The 24,873-nt window shown below is 41.4% G+C and overlaps 3 protein-coding genes and 1 long non-coding RNA gene across 9 annotated transcripts in view; all 4 read left to right on the top strand.

Annotated features, from left to right (window-relative positions):
• LOC135352095 (uncharacterized) overlaps window positions 1-2,279 on the top strand; it is a 32,178-nt gene extending 29,899 nt beyond the window's left edge. For all 3 annotated transcript variants that reach the window (XM_064551271.1, XM_064551263.1, XM_064551279.1), the window contains 4 exons: window positions 47-296; window positions 652-699; window positions 825-1,157; window positions 1,574-2,279. In XM_064551271.1, coding sequence (XP_064407341.1) covers window positions 47-296; window positions 652-699; window positions 825-1,157; window positions 1,574-1,998 — 1,056 coding nt within the window. In that variant the 3' untranslated portion in view covers window positions 1,999-2,279. The remainder of the gene's footprint in view (window positions 1-46; window positions 297-651; window positions 700-824; window positions 1,158-1,573) is intronic.
• A 94-nt stretch (window positions 2,280-2,373) lies between these two features.
• On the top strand, window positions 2,374-5,980 carry LOC135332556 (uncharacterized). 2 transcript variants are annotated; one of them, XM_064527725.1, is made up of 6 exons: window positions 2,374-2,489; window positions 3,783-4,462; window positions 4,560-4,777; window positions 4,833-4,935; window positions 5,151-5,314; window positions 5,610-5,980. In XM_064527725.1, the coding sequence occupies exons 2-5, from the start codon at window positions 4,446-4,448 to the stop codon at window positions 5,158-5,160; spliced, it is 348 nt and encodes a 115-aa protein (XP_064383795.1). In that variant the 5' UTR covers window positions 2,374-2,489; window positions 3,783-4,445; the 3' UTR covers window positions 5,161-5,314; window positions 5,610-5,980. The 2 variants fall into 2 exon arrangements, with proteins under 2 accessions (XP_064383795.1, XP_064383797.1); XM_064527727.1 differs by lacking the exon at window positions 2,374-2,489 and having other exon boundaries at window positions 3,136-4,462.
• Window positions 5,981-6,125: 145 nt separating this feature from the next.
• On the top strand, window positions 6,126-13,742 carry LOC135331265 (probable serine/threonine-protein kinase DDB_G0275165). 3 transcript variants are annotated; one of them, XM_064526363.1, is made up of 5 exons: window positions 6,126-7,158; window positions 7,480-7,526; window positions 7,580-7,628; window positions 13,080-13,480; window positions 13,543-13,742. In XM_064526363.1, exons 1-4 carry the CDS (start codon window positions 6,366-6,368, stop codon window positions 13,460-13,462), a joined length of 1,272 nt encoding a protein of 423 aa, XP_064382433.1. In that variant the 5' UTR covers window positions 6,126-6,365; the 3' UTR covers window positions 13,463-13,480; window positions 13,543-13,742. The 3 variants fall into 3 exon arrangements, with proteins under 3 accessions (XP_064382433.1, XP_064382445.1, XP_064382437.1); XM_064526375.1 differs by lacking the exon at window positions 13,080-13,480 and adding an exon at window positions 8,794-9,185; XM_064526367.1 differs by lacking the exons at window positions 13,080-13,480; window positions 13,543-13,742 and adding exons at window positions 8,794-9,185; window positions 9,293-9,444.
• Window positions 13,743-22,075: 8,333 nt separating this feature from the next.
• Window positions 22,076-24,805, top strand: LOC135352463 (uncharacterized). Its single transcript, XR_010399803.1, has 7 exons — window positions 22,076-22,160; window positions 22,395-22,590; window positions 23,159-23,285; window positions 23,471-23,562; window positions 23,631-23,906; window positions 24,386-24,469; window positions 24,674-24,805. It is a non-coding gene; the product is annotated as an uncharacterized LOC135352463 (long non-coding RNA).
• Window positions 24,806-24,873: the final 68 nt, after the last annotated feature.

The following is a 24,873-nucleotide window of genomic DNA, read 5'->3' as shown; positions in this document are numbered from 1 at the left end:
TATAATTATACTCAATCATTGTGATGCAATCTTCTCATCTCTATAGGTTGCAAGCATTGGTCAGAAGGCAAGCTTGTGTGTGCTCAAGTTTGTTAGAAATCCTGTAAAGCAGTTCTCCTTTGATTGGAGCAAAGTCGGAGATGATGACACAGCACCTGTTCCCAGCAAACCCAACACTGTGAGCTTCCCGAGTGTGAGAGAGGAGGACTTTGGTCACTACCAGTGTGAAGTGAAGGATGCAGCTGCTGGGAAAGTGCTCCTCACTCTCTACACAGCTCTCTACAAAGAGGACACAAGTCAGTTATCTAATATCAAGTATCCCTGTTGTCCTAGTTGATCCAATTTATCACATACTAAGTTCTGTTCTTTTTACTTATTACATAACCAGTGTACACAGTGTTTACTTCCTCTGCCCCACAATGACAATTATAACAGAACTTTTACAACTGCCCAGTTCCATTTACCATTGTGAGCTTTTTTATTTGGAAAGTCATTTTCAGTTTGATCTCTGCCCCAAAAAATTAAAATTTTACCATAAAAAGTATAATAGTGTGAAGCTTTTCCTAGGTCTAAGAGAAGCTTGACCGTAACATTGTGTAATGAAGTGGTACTCTTGTGCATGACTGTTATATTGTCATATCCTCCTCACAGGTAATGCAGTGACTCCACTAGCCACTCCACACACAACCACTCAGTCAGGTAGCAGATACTGTGCATTGATTTGTAGTATTATTTTGTAAATCCGAACAGTACTGTACATTTTATCGAGGAAATGATGTCACTTAACTGCGTATGTTTTATCTGTATATGTTTTATCTGTACAGTTCAACAATGTGAGTTGACAGCGACTACAGCTCAGTTGAGTCAAGAGTGCTCGGATGAAGCTCTTCTCCAGTTGTCTACCGAGATAGCTGGCTATGACAGATGCAAGCACAGGCTGGGCCTCAGTGATGCTGAGATTGAGAATATCAATCAGACCATTGATAATATCCCAGGCAGATTTCACGCTGCTCTAAAGAAGTGGAAGAGTAAAAGCATCATTTTCGATAATCCATCGAAATCGTCAGCTACTTACGGTCGATTAGTGGAAATTGCCTCAGAGATTGAGGACGGAGAGGCAGTTCGCAGCATTCACAAGGCCTGTGTCAAGGATACATGTGAGTTACCTTATTAACTTTGTGAGCTTGCTCGTCATGCAGTTGTGCCATGCAATAATAGTATACAGCATTCTAAGTACTATAATTGTACATGTACATGTCATTGGTACGGCTCTCTCCTATAATTATACTTGCTTATTTCCCCTGCCTAATCCATTGTTTCACAAGTTTGTTGGAACTTTAATATTGATTTTAGCATAAGCTAATTAAGGGAACAACTTGGGAATTAATGTGATCACTATAATTATTCACGACATAATTATTGTACAAGTATAGCAATATAAATTGAAGCAATCTTCAATTATAGCCTTGACAGTTGTATTGTGTATGGGGTCTCATGTGACAGTGATAAAGTATTTGGTGTACATTTCAGAGTATAGTGTTGTATGTCATTGGAAATAATGTGATCTGTACAGTTCAGCCACATAAGACGATAGTGACAGCGACTACAGCTCAGTTGAGTCAAGAGTGCTCGGATGAAGCTCTTCTCCAGTTGTCTACCGAGATTGCTGGCTATGACAGATACAAGCACAGGCTGGGCCTCAGTGATGCTGAGATTGGTGCTATTGATCTGACAATTGTTGGTATTCCAGGGAAATTCCTCGCTGCTCTAAAGAAGTGGAAGAGTAAAAATATTCTCCAATTCAATCCATCGAATTCAACACCTACTTACGGTCGATTAGCGGAAATTGCTACAAAGATTGAGGACGGAGAGGCAGTTCGCAGCATTCACAAGGCCTGTGTGGAGCATACATGTGAGTTACAAATGTACCTAGTTTATGATCACTTCGACCATTACCTTTGTGAGCTTGCTTGTCAGTACAGTAGTGCCATGCAATAGTGAATTGTATAATTATAGTAAGAACAGCATTCCAAGTGTTTGCAATACACACTGTCAAAATGGTATTGGATATAATTATACTGCAAGTGTAGGTTTGCTAGTTGCTGACTCTTGTGTCTCCCTCCCTCCTCATGCAGGACTGGAGGTCATGGATCAGTCAAGACCATCATACACTACCAACACTTAGACACTTAGGACAATGGCCTGGATTTATGTATTTTAAGTTTGTTTACTTGCTCTTGTTATTTATTTTGTGTGTGCAATTGAATTATTCTCCTCTAGACATCCTCTCCATTGTAGTTGGTATGGGATTACTTCAGTTGCAGCGTCTTGTTAGAGTTAGTGTCTTTAGGGAAAGCAATAATTACGACCATTACCTACTCACGGTGAATCTGCCAGCAGGTGCCAGTCTAGTACAGTACAGTGCAGTGCAGTGCATGCTAGTGGCGGTGCTATAGGATAAGAATGGATGAATGCATGAAAGGATGGAGGTGAGGGGAAATGCTTTGTAGAGACGGTACCTGTTATAGGCTCCTAATAATGATCTTCCACTGTTTTTGTTCATAATTATGCACCTATCAATGTGTTGCCCCACTAGCACTACCCCCCCCCCCCCCCCGGGACATACAAGGGGATTTGACTCAATTTGACCTGACATTTTGGCCCCATACTGGGGGATTTGGCCTGGCTTTGCGTAGTAAAGACTGCTTTTATAGCCTGTTTTTATGCAGGCAACTGCTTGGGGCTCAAAACCCCCCTGTTGACTGGGGGATTTGAACACAGAATCCTCCCCCACCTGGGGGAATTTGACCTGAGGTATGGTCAAATCCCCCATATAACCCCGACCACTCCCGGGGGGGGGTGGGGCAACACATTGATAGGTGCATTATTTCCCGATAGTACTGTTTGCCCATGTGTTAGACTTTATTGGTGGAGGGTGCTCAATATTGAGCAACCATACGCTAGCTGAGTTGGCATGGGCTGAGAGATTTCCCTATGTCATGGTATTTTAAACTACAGTACGGTATATACCACATAAGGCCAAGGAATAGCTTGAGGTTCGCTTGGTAGATGTTGCTTGCACCTATAATAAGTGTGTGTATGAGGGGGGGGGGGGGTAGATATGTGTTAACTGGTGGTGCCAGTAATATCTTTATACCTACATGCATGGATGGACATGTGGCAGTACTATTGGAGGTCTGACCTTTCACTAATTATGACCTTTTAATGACATTCTACCAAATTGCTTGATAGCTAATTGTAACTAATTACTGATAATTGTACTTCCTCAAAGCATTCCACTAGAAAAAGGGGAGGATCTTTGCTTTGTTTACTGTGAAAGGGGACACCTCTCTGAAAAGGGGGAGGATCTGAGCAATAATTATGTTTACTGATAAACAAGGCTGAAAGGGGCGAAATTTCCATAAACTATTCTTTATGTGTGGTCCCACTGTGTGCACTGTAGCTATAGTGTACAGAGCCTATAGTGTGGTCCCACTGTGTGCACTGTAGCTAGTGTACAGAGCCTATAGTGTGGTCCCACTGTGTGCACTGTAGCTAGTGTACAGAGCCTATAGTGTGGCCCCCACTGTGTGCACTATAGCTAGTGTACAGAGCCTGTAGTGTGGTCCCTATACTGTGTGCACTGTAGCTAGTGTACAGAGCCTATAGTGTGGTCCCCACTGTGTGCACTATAGCTAGTGTACAGAGCCTATAGTGTGGTCCCCACTGTGAGCACTGTAGCTATACGTGGTGGACTAATAAGGTTTGCATTTCAATTGTAGTGAATGTGGGCTGTCTAGTCATCAAGTCTGTGGAATGTGGGGGATGAGTGGTGGTATGCGCTTAACCAATTTCATTGAACCATGTTAAGTATAAACACGTTTACTAGTGATACTCATTTGAAAGCTCTCAATGAGGCGAATCTTATAATACCCATAATCATCACACCCTCACACAACACACACCCGCCCACACACAGGCACTGGGCACACTACTGTTCAAGCTGTGCTTCATGGATACTCCATTTGGTGACAACCCTCTAGCCATAGTCAGTGCTCAGTACAGCATTCCTGAAGACTCTCCCTACACACAAGACCCAGCTGCATAACTTGAGAGGTGAGACCACACCCACACACACAATCCTAGTGAAATGTAGCCAGGTTTATGCATAATTATGTTAACTTTAAGCCTTTAATTATAAAGACTGTTGATAGTGAGTTTTTCTTCGTGAAATGGACCTGTTTTCAGAGCTAACTTTGAGAACACACACTAGCTACAGGTGCTATGATATTCTGCCAGCCTCAAGTGTATTGCTCTATTATTATAATGATACGTATATTATTTTCCCCTTTGTAGGCATCATCTGTTGACCTCTGACCCTGAGCTGCGTCCCAGTATCTGGCAAGTGTGTGAGGTGGTGTCCAGGATCACAGGAACCACCAACCATGTCACTAATGTCTTTGTGAGTAATTACTAAAATTCTATAAACATCATTATCATTAATATTTATCATGGGTATCTAGAGCTCTGTATGTAACCCTACACACACACACACTCAGGTTTTCTCTTGGGAAGTACCTTAATACAAGTGGGGGACCTCACTCAGCCGCTGCACGTCCTGGCTGTATCAGGCCCACACTCCTCTCAGCCGATAATGAGCTCTCAATGGCCCCCCACACCAGTAAAACTGCCTCACTCCGCAAGTGCAACGTCACTGATTGTGAGAAGACCTGCATTTGTATGGGCGATGTACGGTACCTCCTCTTGAAACTACACGGTGTGCTGGAAAATGTTGTGTGGTGTGTAATATTGAAATGTTGTTCCTATAATAGGAGTGGTGATGACGATAGCCTTTGTGTACTTCGTGCCTGTGGGAGCGTTGGTCTCGAGGTACTATAATTATACCGTATCGTGTCTGCCAGCTCCTGGTTCAGGGTGAGTGGACACTGTGATAGTCACCTCAAGTCATGGTGGGCTGTTTATTTTACTCACTATTTCTCCATTTTTACTATTTCCTGTTTTCCTATTTCTACTATTTCTATAATTATGCTGTTTATTAGTGAGTATATTGAGTGTGTACATGTATTAAGTAATTAAATGCCTCATTTACATGCACTACTGTGTACGTGTATATTTCATTATCAATACAGGCCCATGTGACAATGATGCTGTTTGAAGTGTTGTGTGGACTGGCTGGTCTTGGTGGTCACACAGGTAGGTTCACTGGGTTATCATCAGATGGTGGGTGTGGTCTGTCTCTCCCTCAGTAGCCACTGTTAGGAATATTGAGACCAGCTGTAGGCCCTACACTAAGGTGAGTGTGTGGGTGTCTGCACAATAATTTTTTTGTCAATTAAGATCCAATTTAGGAGGAAGTTATTCAATGTTTTCCATGGTAATGGCCTTCCTGATTCTCAACCATGGTTCATAGCCATTACCACACACACACATTACCCCCCCACTCACACACACACACACACACACACACACACACACACACACACACACACACACACACACACACACACACACACACACACACACACACACACACACACACACACACACACACACACACACACACACACACACACCTCACACACTCACAGCTGGCAGTCCATTTCCTACGGATGACTTTGGTAGCACTTCATTTGATGGACGTTCCTCTACCCTGCCCACTCATACTCTGACAATGCAAGACGAGATTTGTTTGGAGTACCCCCCTTTTGGAGAAGGTTCAAAGGTTACGCCGACAATGACAACTGTGGAACAGTTCCTTTTAGCTGAATTTTAATATTTATTTTTCCGTGTGTGTGAAGTAGGATCACATGACTGTTTAATTGCATATAAATAGATTTTTATGTGCAATTAAATAATTGTGCAGTGCTTTTACCCAATTGCAATATCTTGATTAGAAATAAATCATGCAGTTTGTGGCCCGAAAGGCAGAAAAAGAGGGTGTGGCACTTTTGCTTTGTTTACTAAAAAAGGGGCGGAACTGATCAGACAATGTTTGTGGTTATGGTTACATGCAGTCACATGTGTAATGGATTAGGGTGTGTATGGAATGTATGTGGTTATGGTTATTCATGGTCATGCAGTCACATGTGTAATGGATTAGGGTGTGTATGGAATGTATGTGGTTATGGTTTAGCTTTCAAAGATACTAGCTACACACCTAGATCTTACTCCATATTCTAGTCTAGCTATAATCACTCACCCATTCTCTAATCTTTTGTGCTTATCCAAAGTGAGGCAATCTCTCTAGCTTTTTGCCGGCATAAAAAAGGGTGAATCAGCTAGTCTAGCTTGCTAGCCTTCTATAGGTGCTAGAGATCTACTTTCACCAGTCATGCCATTACAGAATGTCGAATGTCCAGAAAATAAATGATGAACTTTTAGTTTATGTCAACGAAGAAGTTGGTTCTGGAACTTTTGGAATGGTTTTCAAAGGAATGTACAAAAATAAAGTGTGTGCTATAAAGATGCTTCACCATGTTGCCACACCATTGAAAATCAATTTTCCTGTTGGTCAAGGACAAGAAAATGCAATTCGTGCGTTTGGTTATGAAAGCATGGTTCTGGAATCTTTTCAACATCCAAATGTTCTTCAACACTTGGCAACAACTAAGCATCCATCAGGAAATACCATGTTAGTGACAGAGCTGATGGATTGCAACTTGAGTACTTATCTCTCTACACCTGATCACTCAAGCTCTCTCACAAGTCAGTGTGAGATTAGCCTCTCAAAGGATTTAGCTTCTGGTCTTGCCTACATCCACAGCAGGAAGATCATTCACCGCGATCTTTGTGGCGTTAATGTCTTGTTAAAGCGAAGTCAACCCTTTCCTGTAGCTAAGATCTCTGACTTTGGAATGTCCAAGCTACTCGATCCCTTAAAATTCAACACCACTATTAGTCATCGCTTGGGTTATCTACCTCCCGAGGCACTTCACGAGGGTGATGAAGATTATGATGAAACTCTAGACGTATTCTCGTTGGGGGTGATCATGATGCAGATTGCTTGCAGATTAGAAAACGTCAAATCTGTAAGGGAAAGATTGTCATATCTTGCAGAAATTGAAGCCGGCACACACCTGCTTAAACTACACATTATGGCCTGCTTGCAAGAAAAAAGACCATCAGCCGCTGTTGTCTGTAAGTGGTGTGTTGAAAATGGAAATTATGTATTATCCAACTATGGCAATTGTAGTACAAACCGCAGTTTGGTATACTAGTGCGTTATACTCGTACTAAAAAACCACATTGTAAGTGTAGTATTTATGATTTTTAGCACACACTCAAATAACCTCGTCCCCAGGCTGAGTTGTCTCTAACTATAGAGACACTCAAGCAGCAATACACAAACATTTCGCGCTATACGGTATTAGCTAATAATTATTATCGCCCACTCATAGTGATGTAAAACACCTGATTTGTAGATTCTTTGTAAGCTTAACAAACCATTTTTATTTATAGGTGGACAATTGGAGAAACATCTGCTGTATGGAGATGCTTACAGACAGGTGGCTATAACAAAATTAGTGTGACGTGACTATGCCACATTATTGTTTCATAGGATTATGATCTTGTTACAATCGGAGGAAAACGCCCAATTTTGCACTCAGGTTTGTCAACGGAATATGAAGTGGCTGTTTATTTATTGTGATGCACTGCAACAAAATTAATAGTTGAGCACGACCTACGTCAGGGGCGTTTTTAGGAAATAAAGTAAAGAGTGCTAAAGCTTTCAAAAGGGGCCCACACGCAAAGCATGCATCTACATTGCGAAAAGGATTGGAAGTGGCCATGTGTCACTTACATAGACTTGATGCTTGTGGTAGGCCTTTGCTTTTCACTTTATAATTACATAGTGGAAGCAAGACAACTATTCAGGCAGGTATTGTTTATAGGCAACCTTTTACTTGCATTGTAATTAAGGGAAATTTCAATATTACGCTCGCTACCTACAGCTGTTTTTTTGCTTTTCATACTGGCTGGTTATTTTCGAGGTTTTCGAAGGTTGACCCAGAAACACGAACTGTACTTATTCCTGTTAGTTCTAGTGGTTCTGTAGATATCTGATATAATAACATACGGTACTTTAGTTGGAATAGGACTGGAGGCCCCGGATCTCACCAAGGTCTTTGTCTTACATAACCAGTGTACACAGTGTTCACTTCCTCTGCCCCACAATGACAACAGAACTCTTACAACTGCCCAATTCCCATACACTTAGTGTGAAGCTTTTCATTAGCTATGGTGGGGCCACTTGTGTAAGTGTGTGCATTTCATCCGCTACAGTATAGCGGTTAATTTTCGTGGGGTGAAATATTCGTTATTTTCGTGGGCAACCCGTGACATTTTCCCCTATGAAAGCATAGGTGTGGTTTACTGGAACGCAGTACATTCAATCACTGTTTTCGATTATTTTGTCAATGAATGGATATCCCACGATAATTACATACTATCTTAGACTATCTTACTACCATTATTAAAAAAAAGTTCTATCAGTTCCATCTATCATATTCGGATTGCTATTCGAAAGCTGTCTATCTTACTTCCAATAAACAAAGTTCTATCAGATCGTAATTCCATGTATCATAATCGGATTGCTATACTTCAGTCTGGAAAATACATGATCTTGATTCCTACAGGCCCCATTTCCCCCCTCTCAAAATCCTGTATGACACCCTTCCCATGCAATAGACAATTAAGGGACTTAACTAACCACAACAATAATTATTTGCAATTGCTTTCTTGAGTTATTATCTTTACATGTGTGTACATCAGGATCATCATCAGAGAAGGATACTAGCAATGGAGGAAGTACACACCAGCCGATTGTTTTGACTGGAGATGATATTCAAGCAATTCGCGTGAGTCTCAAGAATGCAAGCAAAGATTGGTTTGATTTAGGATTGGCTTTCGGAGTGAAGATTAACGTTTTGGAAAACATTGAAGATGATTACCGTCATAACGATCGCCGCCTAATGAAGGTGGTAGCCAAGCGTCTTGAAGTCACTGATCCAGAACATCCGATGACATGGCCTTACATATGTGAATGTCTAAGGAGGCCTACTGTTGCACGTAACGATGTAGCCGAGGAAATTGAAGACAAGTATGTGAGGACAGCAACTGCAGTTGCTCATAGTGCCACCAATTGATCATGATAACCTGACAAGGCACGTTTGTACTAATGTATTATTATGATCTATTATATAAGTAATTACTGATCCAATAATGTTTTATTGCATAGCTTGATTTGTGCTGTACTCATGTTTTCATACAGGTATGGAATTCACTTGAATTAAGGGGACGAATAAAAATTGCAAGTAAAGAACTGACTCTGAAAAACTGATCATGACTCTGTATTATTATACTGACAATGTCGTTTATATACACTTAAAATAATGTGACATGAATTATTTTATTTGAGTTCAAGCTGTCTTCCATTGTTCCTGGTAAGGAATCACTTCAGTTGCAGCTTCTTATAGAAGTATTTATAAATTAGGTGTTTGTTTGATGATCCTTACCCACTAGCCAATGGATCAACACTGAAAGTACTTGCACTAGCGCTACTTGCGAGCACGGCGCTGCTATTACTAACCCTCTACCTCAACAACACAAGTCTCTCCTGTCATAAAGAGCTACCCTACGAGTACAGCATCCTGTACAGAAAGATGTGTGGATCTACCAGCCATTATATTCTGCACCTAGTATCAATCATCTCAATAAAATAATGTCTTATTTATTTTCCTCGTACAGTTATCGGTGGTCAGGTATCCAGCGCTGAACAGAATATTGACCAGCGACTACTAACACTCAGTCTAGAACCAGACATTGAGCTCAGGGGAAAGGTGATTTAATGAAATAATTAAACGAGTATATTTCAGAAGCTATCTTTGATTGGCAATAACTTGAGATGACAATTACAATTCTGCATTTTGTAGCTCTTTGAAAGACCTATCAAATGGTGTGTTTAGATTCTTTAATTTATAATGTCAGCAATTTCCCCCGGCCCTCTCCCCTAGGTTGGTTGCAGGACCATGAAGCGTCTGATGCTGTACATGAGTGACAGTCTACCAATGTACACTCTGGACTGGCCCTGGGTAGACTACAACAAGTAAGCTATCATAGGATATAATTATTAGCTGCAGCATTGGAAGATGTAATTATATGTCATGCACAACATGCAGGTACATGTATCTGCCCAAAATGTTCCCAAGTTCTGGCTATTTTTAATATTCAATTTCCTGACAAATTTGCTTTTGATAGCCTAACGTGCGACTCTAGATGGTTATTTACGTCCAGAGGTGGTTAGTACCAACCACCACCACCGACCAGTGTGGGCACATCCCTGTACATGTACTTGAACACTTATTACACACCCCTCACCCATCCACTCCACCCACACACACACACCACCCACACACTCACCCACACACACACACCCTCACACTCACCCATGCACACACTCCACACCCACCCACACTCCACACATGCACACACTCCACACTTACACACACCCTCACAGGTGGCTAGTACGCTCCACGTTCTGTGTGCAGTGTACAAAGCTGTAGTGGCCAGAGAACCAGACTAGAAGCGTCTGCTCTGAAATATTTTTCTCTCTCTCCTTCAACGAACGTAAGCAGTGATGGTGTATGACATCATGATTATGACATCTTTGTGTACAGATCAGCGAATCTTTCAAGAAATTGGGAATTAAAGATACTTCATAAAATATGCTCCTAGTGGCACTGCATTCAAATGATGCTGCTGCAAAGGTATCGTGCATTTAGTGCATTCAGTAGCTGAAATCTAATGTGATTTCTTATCATACCACTACCTCTAGATCGATCTAGCCACTACCCACATCATCTGAAAAGCCTCTCTCTAAGCGTTAATTCACATTCTTGGAGCCGTTCAAAGATTCTTTTTTCCCCACTCCCTTTCTTCCACTATTATGCATTTCTTTGATCACTACAACCTGTAACCATTCATTATTTTCTCACTCAGGCGTCTGATTTATTGGGCATGATTGAGGGTGACCTAACACCATTGCAAGGCATCCACTCGTGTAATAATACACAGAGTATAATCAAGGTAACCATCTCAAAGCACAATATTTTGTATCCTTTTATCAAAGAGCTTTTACCGTGGCAGTTTCTAAGTATACAGTCATTTTAGTAAAACTTGCAATAATTTATTTTTATTCTGATAAACTTTGCTGCAACCACAGTTGTAACCACATTGATGATTATGAATACCATTAAGCACAAACATCTACAGCAAGCACTAGTTTTTCTGCACTGCATGTACACTGTACACCATAATGACTTCGCACAGCCTCAGAGAACAGCTCAAACATGCCAAAGAAGAGGATGTTGTATAAGTGTCCAGGGTTCTCATTAATTTCGAGATATTAAACACTATAATTATATACATGTACATATACCCATGTAACTTATTTTCAGCATGCTGTAATGCATGTTGCTTCCCTTCTCCACTAGCCTATACAACACGGACACTGCCACGTACCCTGCGATGTATATAATTATAGGGAAACTCGCAAAATAATTATAATTAGTATAAAATAACCATTCTCAACGAGTTTTATTGGTATATGGAGTTGTTTTCTGAGGCTGTGCTGAAGTCATTCAATTATGCTTGCTGTTACATAACTGATATTTGACTTGGTCTTGCTGCTTACTGCATGGTTTAATTATATTCATAATCATGTCCTTTCTACTGTCCTTTCTACTGTGGTTGCAGCTAAGTTACACAAAATATTGCAAGTTTTACTAAAATGACTGTAATAATATAGGCATTTAATTCTGATAACTTCTTCTTTACTCTGTTCTGTATGTTTATGCTTTTCCCTTATCTCACATACATGTACAGCACGTGTGTCTCTAGGTTGCAGCCAAGTTACACAAAATATTGCAAGTTTTACTAATAATACGATTTAAGTAATAACACACGCCTGGAAGTACATGTACACTTTTTTACTAGAACTTCTGTCTTACCTAAGCATCAAATACAATTAACGCTAGTAACGCGAACATACTGTACAGGGCTGCATTTAGGGGGGGGCCCCCCCTGGGCACAATTTCGACCCCCCCCCTAGGATATGTCGGATTCATTAATATAGGCATTTAATTCTGATAACTTCTTCTTTACTCTGTTCTGTATGTTTATGCTTTTCCCTTCTCTCATGTACATGTACAGCACGTGTGTCTAGGAAGCAGGACGGAACTAGAGGTGCTAAAGTTTGCTGAGGAAGGTTTCTCCTTCCACTGGAGCAAAGAGGGTTCCAGACGTTAGATCAAGACAACTGATGATCGGCCCAACACTGTGAGCTTCCCGAGTGTGAGAGAGGAGGACTTTGGTCACTACCAGTGTGAGGTGAAGGATGCAGCTGCTGGGAAAGTGCTCCTCACTCTCTACACAGCTCTCTACAAAGAGGACACAAGTCAGTTATCTAACCTCAAGTAACTACTTTCTTTGTTGTCCGTAATCCCATCATACTAAGCCCTACAACTTCTATACTTACAGAACTTTTACTACTACCCAATTCCCATACACTTAGTGTGAAGCTTTTCATTAGCTATGGTGGGGCCACTTGTGTAAGTGTGTGCATTACATCCGCTACAATATAGCGATTAATTTTCGTGGGGTAAAACATTCGTTATTATTGTGGGCAACCCGCGACATTTTCCCCTATAAAAGCATAGGTGTGGTTTACTGGAACGCATGCAATGCAGTACATTCAATCACTGTTTTCGATTATGGTCAATGAATGGATATCCCACGATAATTACACACTATCTATCTTACTACCATTATTAAAAAAAAGTTCTATCAGTTCCATCTGTCATATTCGGATTGCTATTCGAAAGCCAGAAAATACATGACTTGATTCCTACATGCCCGGCATTCTCCATTATTATACAAGCACATGTTGTGTTGCTTATAATTATTTGTGCATTTTCAGATGCTTATTGTACGCAGTTTTTGTCATTGATATAAAACTGGCCATTTTCAATGCAATATGTACTAATCTTGTGTGTGTGTAGGATCGTCACAAGAGGAGCCTACTAGCAGAAACCAAACAGTAGAAATTGCACAACAACGGTCGTCCATTGTTCTGACTGGAGATGATATTCTAACAATTTGTGAGAAGCTGAGAAGTGCAAGTAAAGATTGGTTCAACTTGGGACTGGCTCTCGGGGTGAAGTTTTACGAGTTGGAAAATATTCGAGATCGAAGCACAGATAATGTGTGCCGCCTAACGATGATAGTAGCCAAGCGTCTTGAAGTCACTGATCCACCCATGACATGGCCTTACATATGTGAATGTCTAAGGAGGCCTACTGTTGCACGTAACGATGTAGCCGAGGAAATTGAAGACAAGTATGTGAGGACAGCAACTGCAGTTGCTCATAGTGCCACCAATTGATCATGAGAACCTGACAAGGTACGTTTGTACTAATGTATTATTATGATCCATTACTGATATATACTTTTTTTATTGCATAGCTTGAAGGGGACGAATAAAGTAAAGAAGCATAAAGAAGCGTCCATGCAAGAATTAAGTAAAGAACTGACTGACTCTGTGCTAACAATGTCGTCTATATAGCCATTATTATAAAGTATGAGTACTGTGACATGTTCAAGCATTGTTCCTTTGTTCCTTGTAAGGGATCAGCATCTTAGAGAATATTATTATTTATAATTGAGGTGTTTGTTTGACGATCCTTACCCACTTCAATAGCCTTCTCAGCCGTGGCTTTGCTTTTTAGGGTGGCAAAGGCGAACCCCTGGGCTGGGATGAGCACAATCTATATACCTTAAGGTGACATAATTATTTTCACAGGTAGATTTGTTTGCGTTTTTACAGTTTTGTACATTTTGCGGTATAATTTTTTGCGAAATGTCGATCTGGATACATTAAACAAGAGGGCGGCCAATTATTTGCGAGTACTAATTTTTGCGATTTTACTCTCAATCGCAGAAATAGCAGAAATTAATACACGCGAAAATATGTCACCTTAAGGTACATATAAATTATGCATAATATAATATGCTATATAACATACTACTCTTTTCTGGAGTTTCACCTGTGACAAAGTGTGTGCCAGGAACATGCACATTAATTTACATCATTTTTAAAATTATTTTTCCCCTGTATATACGTCATTGTCAGCTGACACTTTTGCGAATGTGGCGAATGTGGTGCCAACTATTAAAACTTACTCTTTTTTCTTTGATTACAACAGGTTTGGCCGCTATAGCTTCTCAGCTTCTGCAGCTGTTTGGTCACAGGTGAAAAACTCCAGAAAAGAGTAGTATGTTATATAGAAACAGAGCATAATATTTTTGCAACCCTAACCCATGGGATGGGATGATATATGAATATATTATATCCCGTTGCTACGTTGTTGCCAAGTGCAATATGAAGCATATTGCACTGCTGAAAGTCATATTGCACTGACCGCAAAACGCCCCTCTGGCAATTAGACAGACAATTAAATTAAAATTAAATTAATACGCATGAGAAATAACAAGTATTAAAGTATGTCCAGCCATGCAGGAATGAATGTTCAGCACTGCTGGAGTTTCTTCTTGCAACCATGCAGGTTTTAAAGTTGTCCAAGATTCATTTTGTGGAAGATTCTGTGTTCCTAGATCGACCTAGTCCTCGACATCGTGATGCATGTCAATTCTGCTTCACCGTAGCACTAGAAGTGGCTCTTTTTGCTGGGGGCATGAGCTGTTTTGCAGCAGTGTAGAAGCGAGCTTTCTTGGCTTGGTTATGAGGCCGAGGGTAGACCAGCAGCTAATACCATGTATTCACTGAGTAGTGGGGTGGGGCTGTTTCTTTGCAGCAGTAAGTGGGGCGGGGCTGTTTTGCAGCACCAGAAGTGGGGTGGGGCTGTTTTGCAGATTTCAGTTGAAACTCCAACAATTTTGTGTCAAGCCATTCGTCGGTCATGCCAATCTTATACGCTGCAGATACTGGCGTCTAGAAGAGAGAAGAGATGGAGCTGTGTCTAGAGTTGTCTCTGTCTTTTTTTGTGCTGTTTATATTGCGTTACTAGGACAGTGTTATGTTGCTATGCCCTCGGGATATAAACTAGTTATAACACGTGCACTCGGGCTGCATGGCATATATTGCACTCAGCCCTCGGGGCTGGCGCCCTCGTGCTTCAGTGCAATATATTCCATACATCCCTCGTGCCCGTGTTATATAACTATAACTTAGATCATGTTTGTCATAAATACTGCAATCTGATTGGTTAGAGGAAATGTTCTATCCAATTTAGAAAATCATGTACTTCAATAGAAAATCATGTACTTCACTTAGAAAATCATGTAGCAAAGATTAGATAAGAACATTCAAATCTGATTGGCTAAATACTCATGGTTGCTATGATCTAAAATGCTTAGACACTGTTTAAGAAGTTTCCACATGATTTAGAAGTCCTCAGGGCTAGTAGAACCCTCACTGCGTTCGGGATACTACAACCAGCCCTTTGGGCTTCTAAATCATGTAGAAACTTCCTAAACAGTGTCTAACTATTATTTATATCCCGTTGCTATGTTGTTGCCAAGTGCAATATGAAGCATATTGCACTGCTGAAAAGTCATATTGCACTGACCACAAAACGCCCCTCTGGCATAATTAAATTAAATATTGTATCATGAGAAATAATAAGTATCAAAGTAAGTCCAGCCATGCATGAATGTTCAGCACTGCTGGAGTTTCTTCTTTGCAACCATGCAGGTTTTAAAATACCGAGGATAGTGCTAGTGGAGGGGGCTGTTCGAGCAGCAGTTACACTGAGTAGTGTAGTGGGGTGTGGCTGTTTCTTCGCAGCAGTAAATGGGGTGGGGCTGTTTCTTTGCAGCAGTAGAGGGGTGGGGCTGTTTTGCAGCACCAGAAGTGGGGTGGGGCTGTTTTGCAGTGGTTTCAGCGTTGGAACTCCAACAATTTTGTGTCAAGCCATTGTCTGTCATGCCAATCTTATACGCTGCATATACTGGCGTCTAGGAGAGAGAAGAGATGGAGCTGTGTCTAGAGTTGTCTTTGTCATCTTTTTGTGCAGTTTATATTGTGTTACTAAGACAGTGTTATGTTGCTATGCCCTCGGGATATAAACTAGTTATTACACGTGCACTCGGGATGCATGGAATATGTCCCTTGTGCCCGTGTTATAACTATAACATAAGAGTAGTATGTTATAAAGCATAATATTATTATGCTCTGTTTCTATATAACATACTACTCTTTTCTGGAGTTTCACCTGTGACAAAGTGTGTGCCAGCACAAAACAGGAACATGCACATTAAACTTACATCATTTTTTAAATCTATACCCTAGCTTATAATTAGGCCACTCCAAGTGATACTCTGGTTTCTGGTCCACCGCCCGCATCAGATTTTATTCTTGGATTTCTATCTCATTATTGGATTTCTATCTCATTATTTCTACTACGCATGCGCAGAATGGTCATGTGGTACAAAAATAGTGTGATAATGATAATTATTCATTTGCAAAATAATGAGATTCATAAGGTGAAATTGATAATGACATAATGAGAAAAGCCGCCCGCCCGCATGCAATTAGAAAAACTTCAGGACCAGAAACCAGAGTGTCACTTGGAGTGGCCTTATGATGACTCACGCTAGTGGGACCAAAGCACTGATGTCATCTTTGATTGTCCCTGCAGCCCAAATGCACTTTTTTGTGAGTAAAGGAACCAGTAACATCAACACTCAGTCGAGTCAATGCATGTGAACAAAGTATGCATGTGCGTGGTGCCAGCACATCATATAACATGCATTCACACAACTATTTCTCTTTTTTCTTTTATTATAATACTTTTGGCTTCTATAGCCTTCTCAGCTTCTGCGACTGTTTTTAGGGTAGCAAACCCGAACCCAGGCGATGGGGTTATAACTTACATGGATTTTTTCACAGCATTGGAGGGCCACCTTCACAGTGTTAATGGTGCAGGGCAAGCCGCCCAAAAACACTTCTTCTCGGTTGCGAGAGTCTTTTGGCTTTCCCTACCAAATGGAGGGACCACATAAAATGCTTGTGTTCGTGTTCGTGTTCATGCAGATAGTGGTTAATACTTCAGTAATGTATATACATAATTTAATAACTTAGAGTGATTTGGCTTGGTATATCATAGTATACTGTTACTTCTGGATTACCACCTGTGGACAAAGTGTGTATGTGGTGCCATTATAAACATTCACACAACTATTACTCTTTTCCCTTTAATTATAATACTTTTCGCTACAATAGCCTTCTCTGCTGCTGCTTTATTCACAAACGCAACAAAGGCAAACCCCTGGGCTGGATGATCACTTCACACACACCCGCTGCTGCAGGACCCAGTTTTGCATCTGCAGCAACTAGCAGATCTAGATGCCATGCATGGATATGGCCGGTGCTGAGGGATGAGCTTGGATAGAGACTAGCCTTGTTGGTGCATGCACATGGATCCCGTTCCAGGGAGGCAATTGCTACAGGTTCCACCTCCCAAGGCACACACACACCTGTGACCTAACGAGAAATTCTATATACACATGCAGTGAACATGTACCAAGGCAGAGCACAAAGCATATACCGTTCTCATGACGTCCGCTTTAGTCCGTCTAGAGCATATGATTTCTACAAGCCGATATTTGTTGGACTGCAATTATAACATCGTTTTTACAACCTTTTTTTAATTTATAATTATAACGCTAGAGCATTTTGGCTTGGAAAATCGATTCATAATACGCATCAAATCTGTGGCAAGCCTCATGAAAACATGCGGTCTTTATTGCCATTTCGGCCGCTTTTTTACTAAAAAAAAGTTGCAAAGGCGAACCGGAACCCTCTTCCTTCCTTTCTATACCAGAGAGGACAACATTAACAGTGACGACTGCAGGTGCTGTCGGAGGTGTTCCTGGAGCTGTGCCAGTTGTCTGTGAGGGAGTGGGGGGTCAGAGAACAGAGAACACCAGTTAGTGCATTCATGCCTGTGAATGATGAGCACATAATTATACCCCAGTGGCGTAGCCAGAGGGGGGCAGAGGGTGCTCCAGCACCCCCCTCTCTGGCCTCAGACTCTGCTCCATGCACAAGTTCCTTTTACTAACTAGCTGAGAAGAGTTCTATAATTAATTGCACGATCAACTCAAAACTCCACCTCTAACTATCTAGCTCCACCTCCACCAATATTCATTCAGTGCACATGCGCAAAGCCACGTTGCTGAGCAGACCAAGGTCCCCCACAGAGTTGCAGACTGTTCAGCAGCTATCACCATCATCATCATGTCACTCTTTGAGTATTTTTCAGTTGAGCCTATAGTTCACAGAGCAACTGCAACTGCAAGTGGCTTGCCACCCTGTCCTGCTAATTCACAAGCAGAACCTGGTTAGCAGCTGCATGATTTAATTGTCACAACTCAAAACAATGCATTTTATAAGACATCTTCAGATGAAGATGTGGCTTAATCACCAGTATACACAGGGCCAAAACAGTTCATTTACAGTAGTATACAACGTTGTACACTATCAACTTTCTTTGTAAACTATGAAGGAAACTATTGTAGATGAACTAAAATTCAACAACATTGTAAACTATGATGTACACTCGCAAGTACAAACATAGTTTACAAGCTGTAAACTACCACTTCTGGCCCTGTGATACCCTCAAAGCAGCAGTAACCCTCATTTATTTAGCCAGATTGCGTTAGAATCAATCTCAGAGCATTTAACAACAAAAATGTTCTGGGGGAGTGCCCCCAGACCCCCCACTGGTAATTCATTCATCAAGCACCCCCCTCTCTCAAATCCTGGCTATGCCCCTGTACCCACTGGCATAACTTTGTTATTATTAGACATCTTCAGGGCCTCCGCCACAGAGTCCCTCGACGTATGTGGGGGGAGACCAGAGACAAACACTCTTCTCTCTTAATTTTTCTGTGCACCCATGAGGTAGACCTCCCAAAACACTTCTTCTCGGTGCATGCCTGAGAATGATGAGCACATAGTACATAGTATACCCACTGGCATAACTTTGTGAATAGCCGCAAGAGACCAGAGAGGTTTTCTTATAATAGACATATTCATGTAGGGCCTCCGTTTGATGCTATTTTGGCCACCGTACTTGTACTGCTTTTTAGCATTGTTGTCCTAAAATTTAAAACACTACCTTAATTATTTATCATTAATTTGGAGATCACCAAGGTATAATTATACTGTACAAAACCTCTGGATCCTCATTGTGGCTTCACAACTGCAGGTACCATTGTTTTGTCCTCGCACAGAAATACTGTAACAATTAACCAACACAAGTACGTACAGTCACTACTCTTTTTTTTTATTTCCACGTGTGGACAAAGTGCATGCATGGTGCCAGCACATCGCATAACAGGAACATGCACAATAACTTACATTTTTTCGTTTGATTAAAACCAAATTTTTTTTTATGTCATAGAGACTAACCTGGTTAGTACAGCTGGTGCTGAAGCAATTTGTACACGGCCTGGGCACACACACAACTCTGACAGGATCCTTTCGTGCATCTGCAGCATGATGCCGACATGGTCACAGAACTGGGCACACACACAACTCTTTGGCAAGATCCTTTCGTGCATCTGCAGCATGATGCCGACATGGTCACGGAACTGGGCACACACACAACTTTGGCAAGATCCTTTTGTGCATCTGCAGCAGCATGCCGACATGGTCACGCTAGTCGGACCAGAGCAGTGGAGCTGAGAGTCTCAATTCTTTGTTGTCAGTAGGGAGGCCTTGTAAATAGATTGTTTGGATGCTGCCATAACTATAACAACATGAATATATATATATAATTATATATAGAGACTAACCTTGTTGGTGCACCTCGAGCTTGTTCCAGGGATGCAATTGCTGCAAGGTCTGCCATGCATGGACACACACATCTGTGGCATGCTCCTGTGCTACATCTACAGCATTTAATAGCTATTTATAGATACCATGCAAGCTGAGATGATGCAGTGACATGCACATTAACTTACATTTTTTCCTTTAACTGAAACAAATTTTTTCTTCACTGCCTCATTGGCCGATTCTTAGTGGCGAAGGCGAACCCTGGAAACAGCACAAGCATTTTGAGTGATTTGGCTTGGCATCATAATAACAGTACTGTTACTTCTTGAATTTCAACCTGTGGATGAAGTGTATGCATGTGGTGCCAGCACATGATGTGAAGTGTATGCATGTGGTGCCAGCACATCACATAACAGGAACATGCATGCATGCACATTAACTTCCTTTTTTTCCGTTAATTGCAACGAAAAAATTTTTTATTGCCTCTTGAGTAGGTGTGCCCCCCTGGGCACACACACACCCGCTACATATTCCTATTTTGCATCTGCAGCACGACATGCTGATGTGAGGTGTATAGTTGCAGTTTTGATGTGAGGCAGTTGAAGATAGTCTAGTCGAGTCCACTCGGTTTTAGTTGCTCTATATAGTTGAGTCAATGATATAATTATATGCAGCTCATAATTATTAGCCTATAATTATAGTAGTATACACACGATTCCCAAAATTTATGGAGCCTCGGCTGTCAATTCAACCCTACATCATGGCCCTCACGGTTTCCGGGGGGGGGGGGGGAGACTGTGGCTATAGGTTCGCTGCTGGGTTAGCTGTGGCTGGGGTGGAGACTGTGGCTGGGTTGGTCGAGGAAGATTGGTGAGCATCTTCGACTGAGAGTGGTCCAGTCTTCTCCTTGTTGCCTTCTGCAGAGGCGTTCGCATATGCTCGGGGGTTAAGTGGTACAGTGTCCTCCCGAGCATTGCCCTTTGCGGTGTGTTTTTCTTAATAGCCATCTCGGGCCCTTTCATTGCATAAAGTGGCAACGGGGAATTAGTGATAGTTGTAGTCCTCCGTTCCTCTTCTCCTCTTGACATTTTTGCCTTTAATAATAATTTTTTTTTGTACAGCTTTGTCAGTGGATATCGATCATCAGTCATTTTAACATCTATTTAATTTAATAAATACTTACATGGAACAATTAAAGATGTCTTTGCCATGTTGGAGTTCTGATCTTGATATCCAGAAATAACACATCAAGTACATTGAAATAATAATTATTACATGCCATCAGCGTTAGCATTGCCAATATTGTACATTCATAATTAAGCTATTTTAAACTGCTTCCTAGGCAGACATAGTGGCGTGGCAGAATACCAGCCATCAGTAACAATGAGCAATAGATTCAGTGAAGAACAAAGATAAATTGGATCAGCAGTTGAGTATTATTATAGTACCAATTATAGTGTGAATGTCAGCACCCTCAAGTATCAACCACTATCTGCCACATAGCGGGTGATTGTCTTCTTGTAAAAGGTTCTGTAATATATAATTATATTGCATACAACATGCATGCATTTTGAGTGATTTAGCTTGGCATCATAATAATTATATAGTATTATAGACAACATGCACAGACGAACATTAATATCAGTTACTTTTTTATTTTCTGAATTGCAACATTTTCCCATTAATGGCAACAAAACTTCTTTTTATTGCCTCTTGGGCCGATTTTTGAGCTTTAAAAGTAGCGAAGGCGAAACCTGCGGAGGGCCTGGCTGATATCCCCTTCGGTTGAACCTACATGTAGGCCAGCTATAAGTGCACCTTCTTTGATTGAAACTGTGAGGGAGTATAGAGGAACTAGTGACATGAACTCTATATAGTTGAGTCAATGATATATATTCAGCTCATAATTATTAGCCTATAATTATAGTATACACACGATTCCCAAAATTAATGGAGCCTCGGCTGTCAATTCCTTCAGCCCTATATATATATTGACCTGACCACAAAACGCTTGCAACACACATTGCATGGCTAACAAACATCTAACATAATACGGAACACTACATGCATGCATTCTATACATGGCCCTCACTGTTTCTGGGGGGGACACCTGCATGTACGTGTTGGGTGAGTGCATTGTACTGAAGTTCATAGACAAGTTATCTTGTTTGGTGCCCTTACTCGGCATTAAACTATTAATTGTTTTGACACTCTATCTCTCTATAGCTGACCCCTCCCCACAACCCCCTGGCAGACTCGTCTGATGGACCTCGGATACCAAGTAAGGATCTATAGTTTATTGTGGCATATAAGCTTATACTATAATGCAGTTAGTTCTATATTCCCATCAACTTGTCCTGATAATTATACTATATAACATGCATGCAGTGCTGGGCCCACTAGCTCATGAGTTGTCATATATATACTGGATTTTTATATTATACTGGATTTTATTGTTTTCTGGTGCATTTGCAAAAATAATTAAGTCTGCCATCTCCATATATATCCATCCCAGCTCTCAGCATCTGCCACATCGATTTCCCCCCAAATCTCACCTCCTCAACGTCGTCTAGCTCTGCCGCAACACACCAGGCCCATGGCATCTAAATGCAGCTGCAAGTACACGACTGGATCGTGCAACAGCTGTGTGTGTGTGCCCAGGAAGGTAGAACCGGCAGCAACTGCATCAGAGCTACAGGTGCACAAATAAGGTTAGTCTCTATCCATGTTGTTATACCGTATAGCGGGTAATTTTCGTGGGGTAATATTCATTATTTTCGTGGGCAGGCTGACCTCCACGAAAGTTTAACGTAGGCGTGGCTTACCGGAATGCAGTGCAGGCAACGAGACTAAACGAAATATTTACTCACCGTTTTTGGAGTTGAACGAATTTTTTACCCCACGAAACTTACCCGCTATACGGTAGTTAATTCACTCGGTGTTGTGTGTGTGTGTGTGTGCAGTGCTTGTCGAGTGCTCGAGTTTTTTAGTACGTCTATCAACCTACATAGTGCAGGTTGATAAGTCATCTCTATAGCCTAGAAATATGGGGGCTCCGTTAGTTAGTATTTGTGAAGATATATAGGTCGACAATTAAGATGCATTGAAGTTGTGTATAACTGCCAACACTACTACTCTAACACAGAAATCTATAGAGAGAACTAATCAATTTAGATCTATATGCGCATTCACAATTGTATCCATGCCGATTGTAATTCATGCACAAGCACACTTCTTGTAAATACACTTAAGTCTGTGTCACTGATTCCTCCCTTACAGACGACATCCATTTATTTAGGAGGCCTGCAGAGCTAACTGTCTTCAGATTGATGGATTTCAGATAGAGTTGACACCTTTGATTCCAACCCTACCAGGTGCAGCCTCTTCGTCAGCCACCCCAGAAACCGTGAGGCCATGTATAGAATGCATGTAGTGTTCCGTATTATGTCAAATACTTGATAGCCAATGTGCATTGTGCATATCAGATCAATAGGGCCGAAGGAATTGACAGCCGAGGATCCGTTAATTTGGCGAATTGTGTGTATATATGCATATTACTACTGTATAACTGGTTCCTTTACCCCCTCACAGACGGCGTCCAGAGAAATTTATTTGGGAGCCCTCCCTGCGCGTACCACCAAAGGGGATATCAGGGAGCCCTCCGTTGTTTTGGCGGCACCAGCGTGAGTCATTATTAAGGGTGGTGGTTCGACAACTTAACTTATGCTATATATACTTCTCTCTTGTACAGAGTCTGGTCTTACCAGGAGGGAGAAAAGGAAGGGGGCACACTTCCGCTCATAATCGCTATAAAAGAGCGGGCAGTGCTGGTGCTGAACAATCAGCAACTAAAACGGAGTGGACTCGACTATCTTCAACTGCCTCACCTCACATCAGAAAACTGATCTATACACCTCACATCAGCATGGTATGCTGCAGATGTAAAAAAGGACTATGTAGCGGGTGTGTGTGTGCCCAGGGGGGCAAACCCTGTACAAATTGTTGCAGCACAAGATGCTCAAACCAGGTTAGTCTCCCTCCATGTTATTATAGTTAATACTCAGTGTTGTGTGTGTGCATGCAGTGCTGGTCCCACTAGGGTTGTCATAACTCAAAATTATACATTTATTCTCTGGTGCATGGTCTATAGTGGTCTATAAAATTACTCATGGTCTATTATTTTTTCTCGTGTGCATTGGCTTCGTTTCGCAAATGTTTGCCTCCTGAGAATACTGCTCAGAATAAATAATAAAACCATACAAGTGTACAGGATTAAGCTACCACTATACTACTTCATGTATGCAGACCTATATCATTCTGTATGATTATACTGAGCTGCGTAAGGCTATATAGGTGAAGCCCTGTTTAGTATATAATTATAGCAGCTGTTTTTATGCACTCGCATCGTATACAAGACTGAACCAGTTATCACTAGGTGTTTGTAGTACAATAGTACGGAAGCATGTACTTGATTTAGTTTATGTGATTCCTCCAATTCCCTCACAGGCTAGTTCTTCCACCCAGTGTGCCGCACTACTCCCGAACCCACCAGCCCTAGCTAGGGGCCTGACCCTACGGTTGAAGCGTTGCGTGAGTGTCCCGAACAATTATGCCTTAATGACAACATGTATAGCCAACAACGACACTATGAGTGTCAGTGCTGGTCCATCCATTATACCTAACTCACCAGCCCCACCTCCAACTGTATAAAACGATTATTTAGCGTGCCATTCGTTACACAGGATGTAGCATTTAACTGAGTTCATGTCATTGACCCCTGCACTCCCTCCACAGGTATACCCGCTAGTCAGCTAGCTAGTTCCCCCTCCACCTAAGAGGAAATGTTCAGTGAGTGACCATGTGCGTGCATACATGTATTATATATGCAGTTATGCTCGAATTCCCGAATTATATAATTATAGTACAAGATTGCCTATATTTGTATAAATTCAAGCCGCGCAAACGATTTGTTTTATGTTGTATCGACATGCATG

The sequence above is a fragment of the Halichondria panicea genome, chromosome 1 (genome assembly GCF_963675165.1).
Source record: "Halichondria panicea chromosome 1, odHalPani1.1, whole genome shotgun sequence".
Lineage (NCBI taxonomy): Eukaryota > Metazoa > Porifera > Demospongiae > Suberitida > Halichondriidae > Halichondria > Halichondria panicea.
This window is presented reverse-complemented; position numbering and strand designations above follow the sequence as displayed.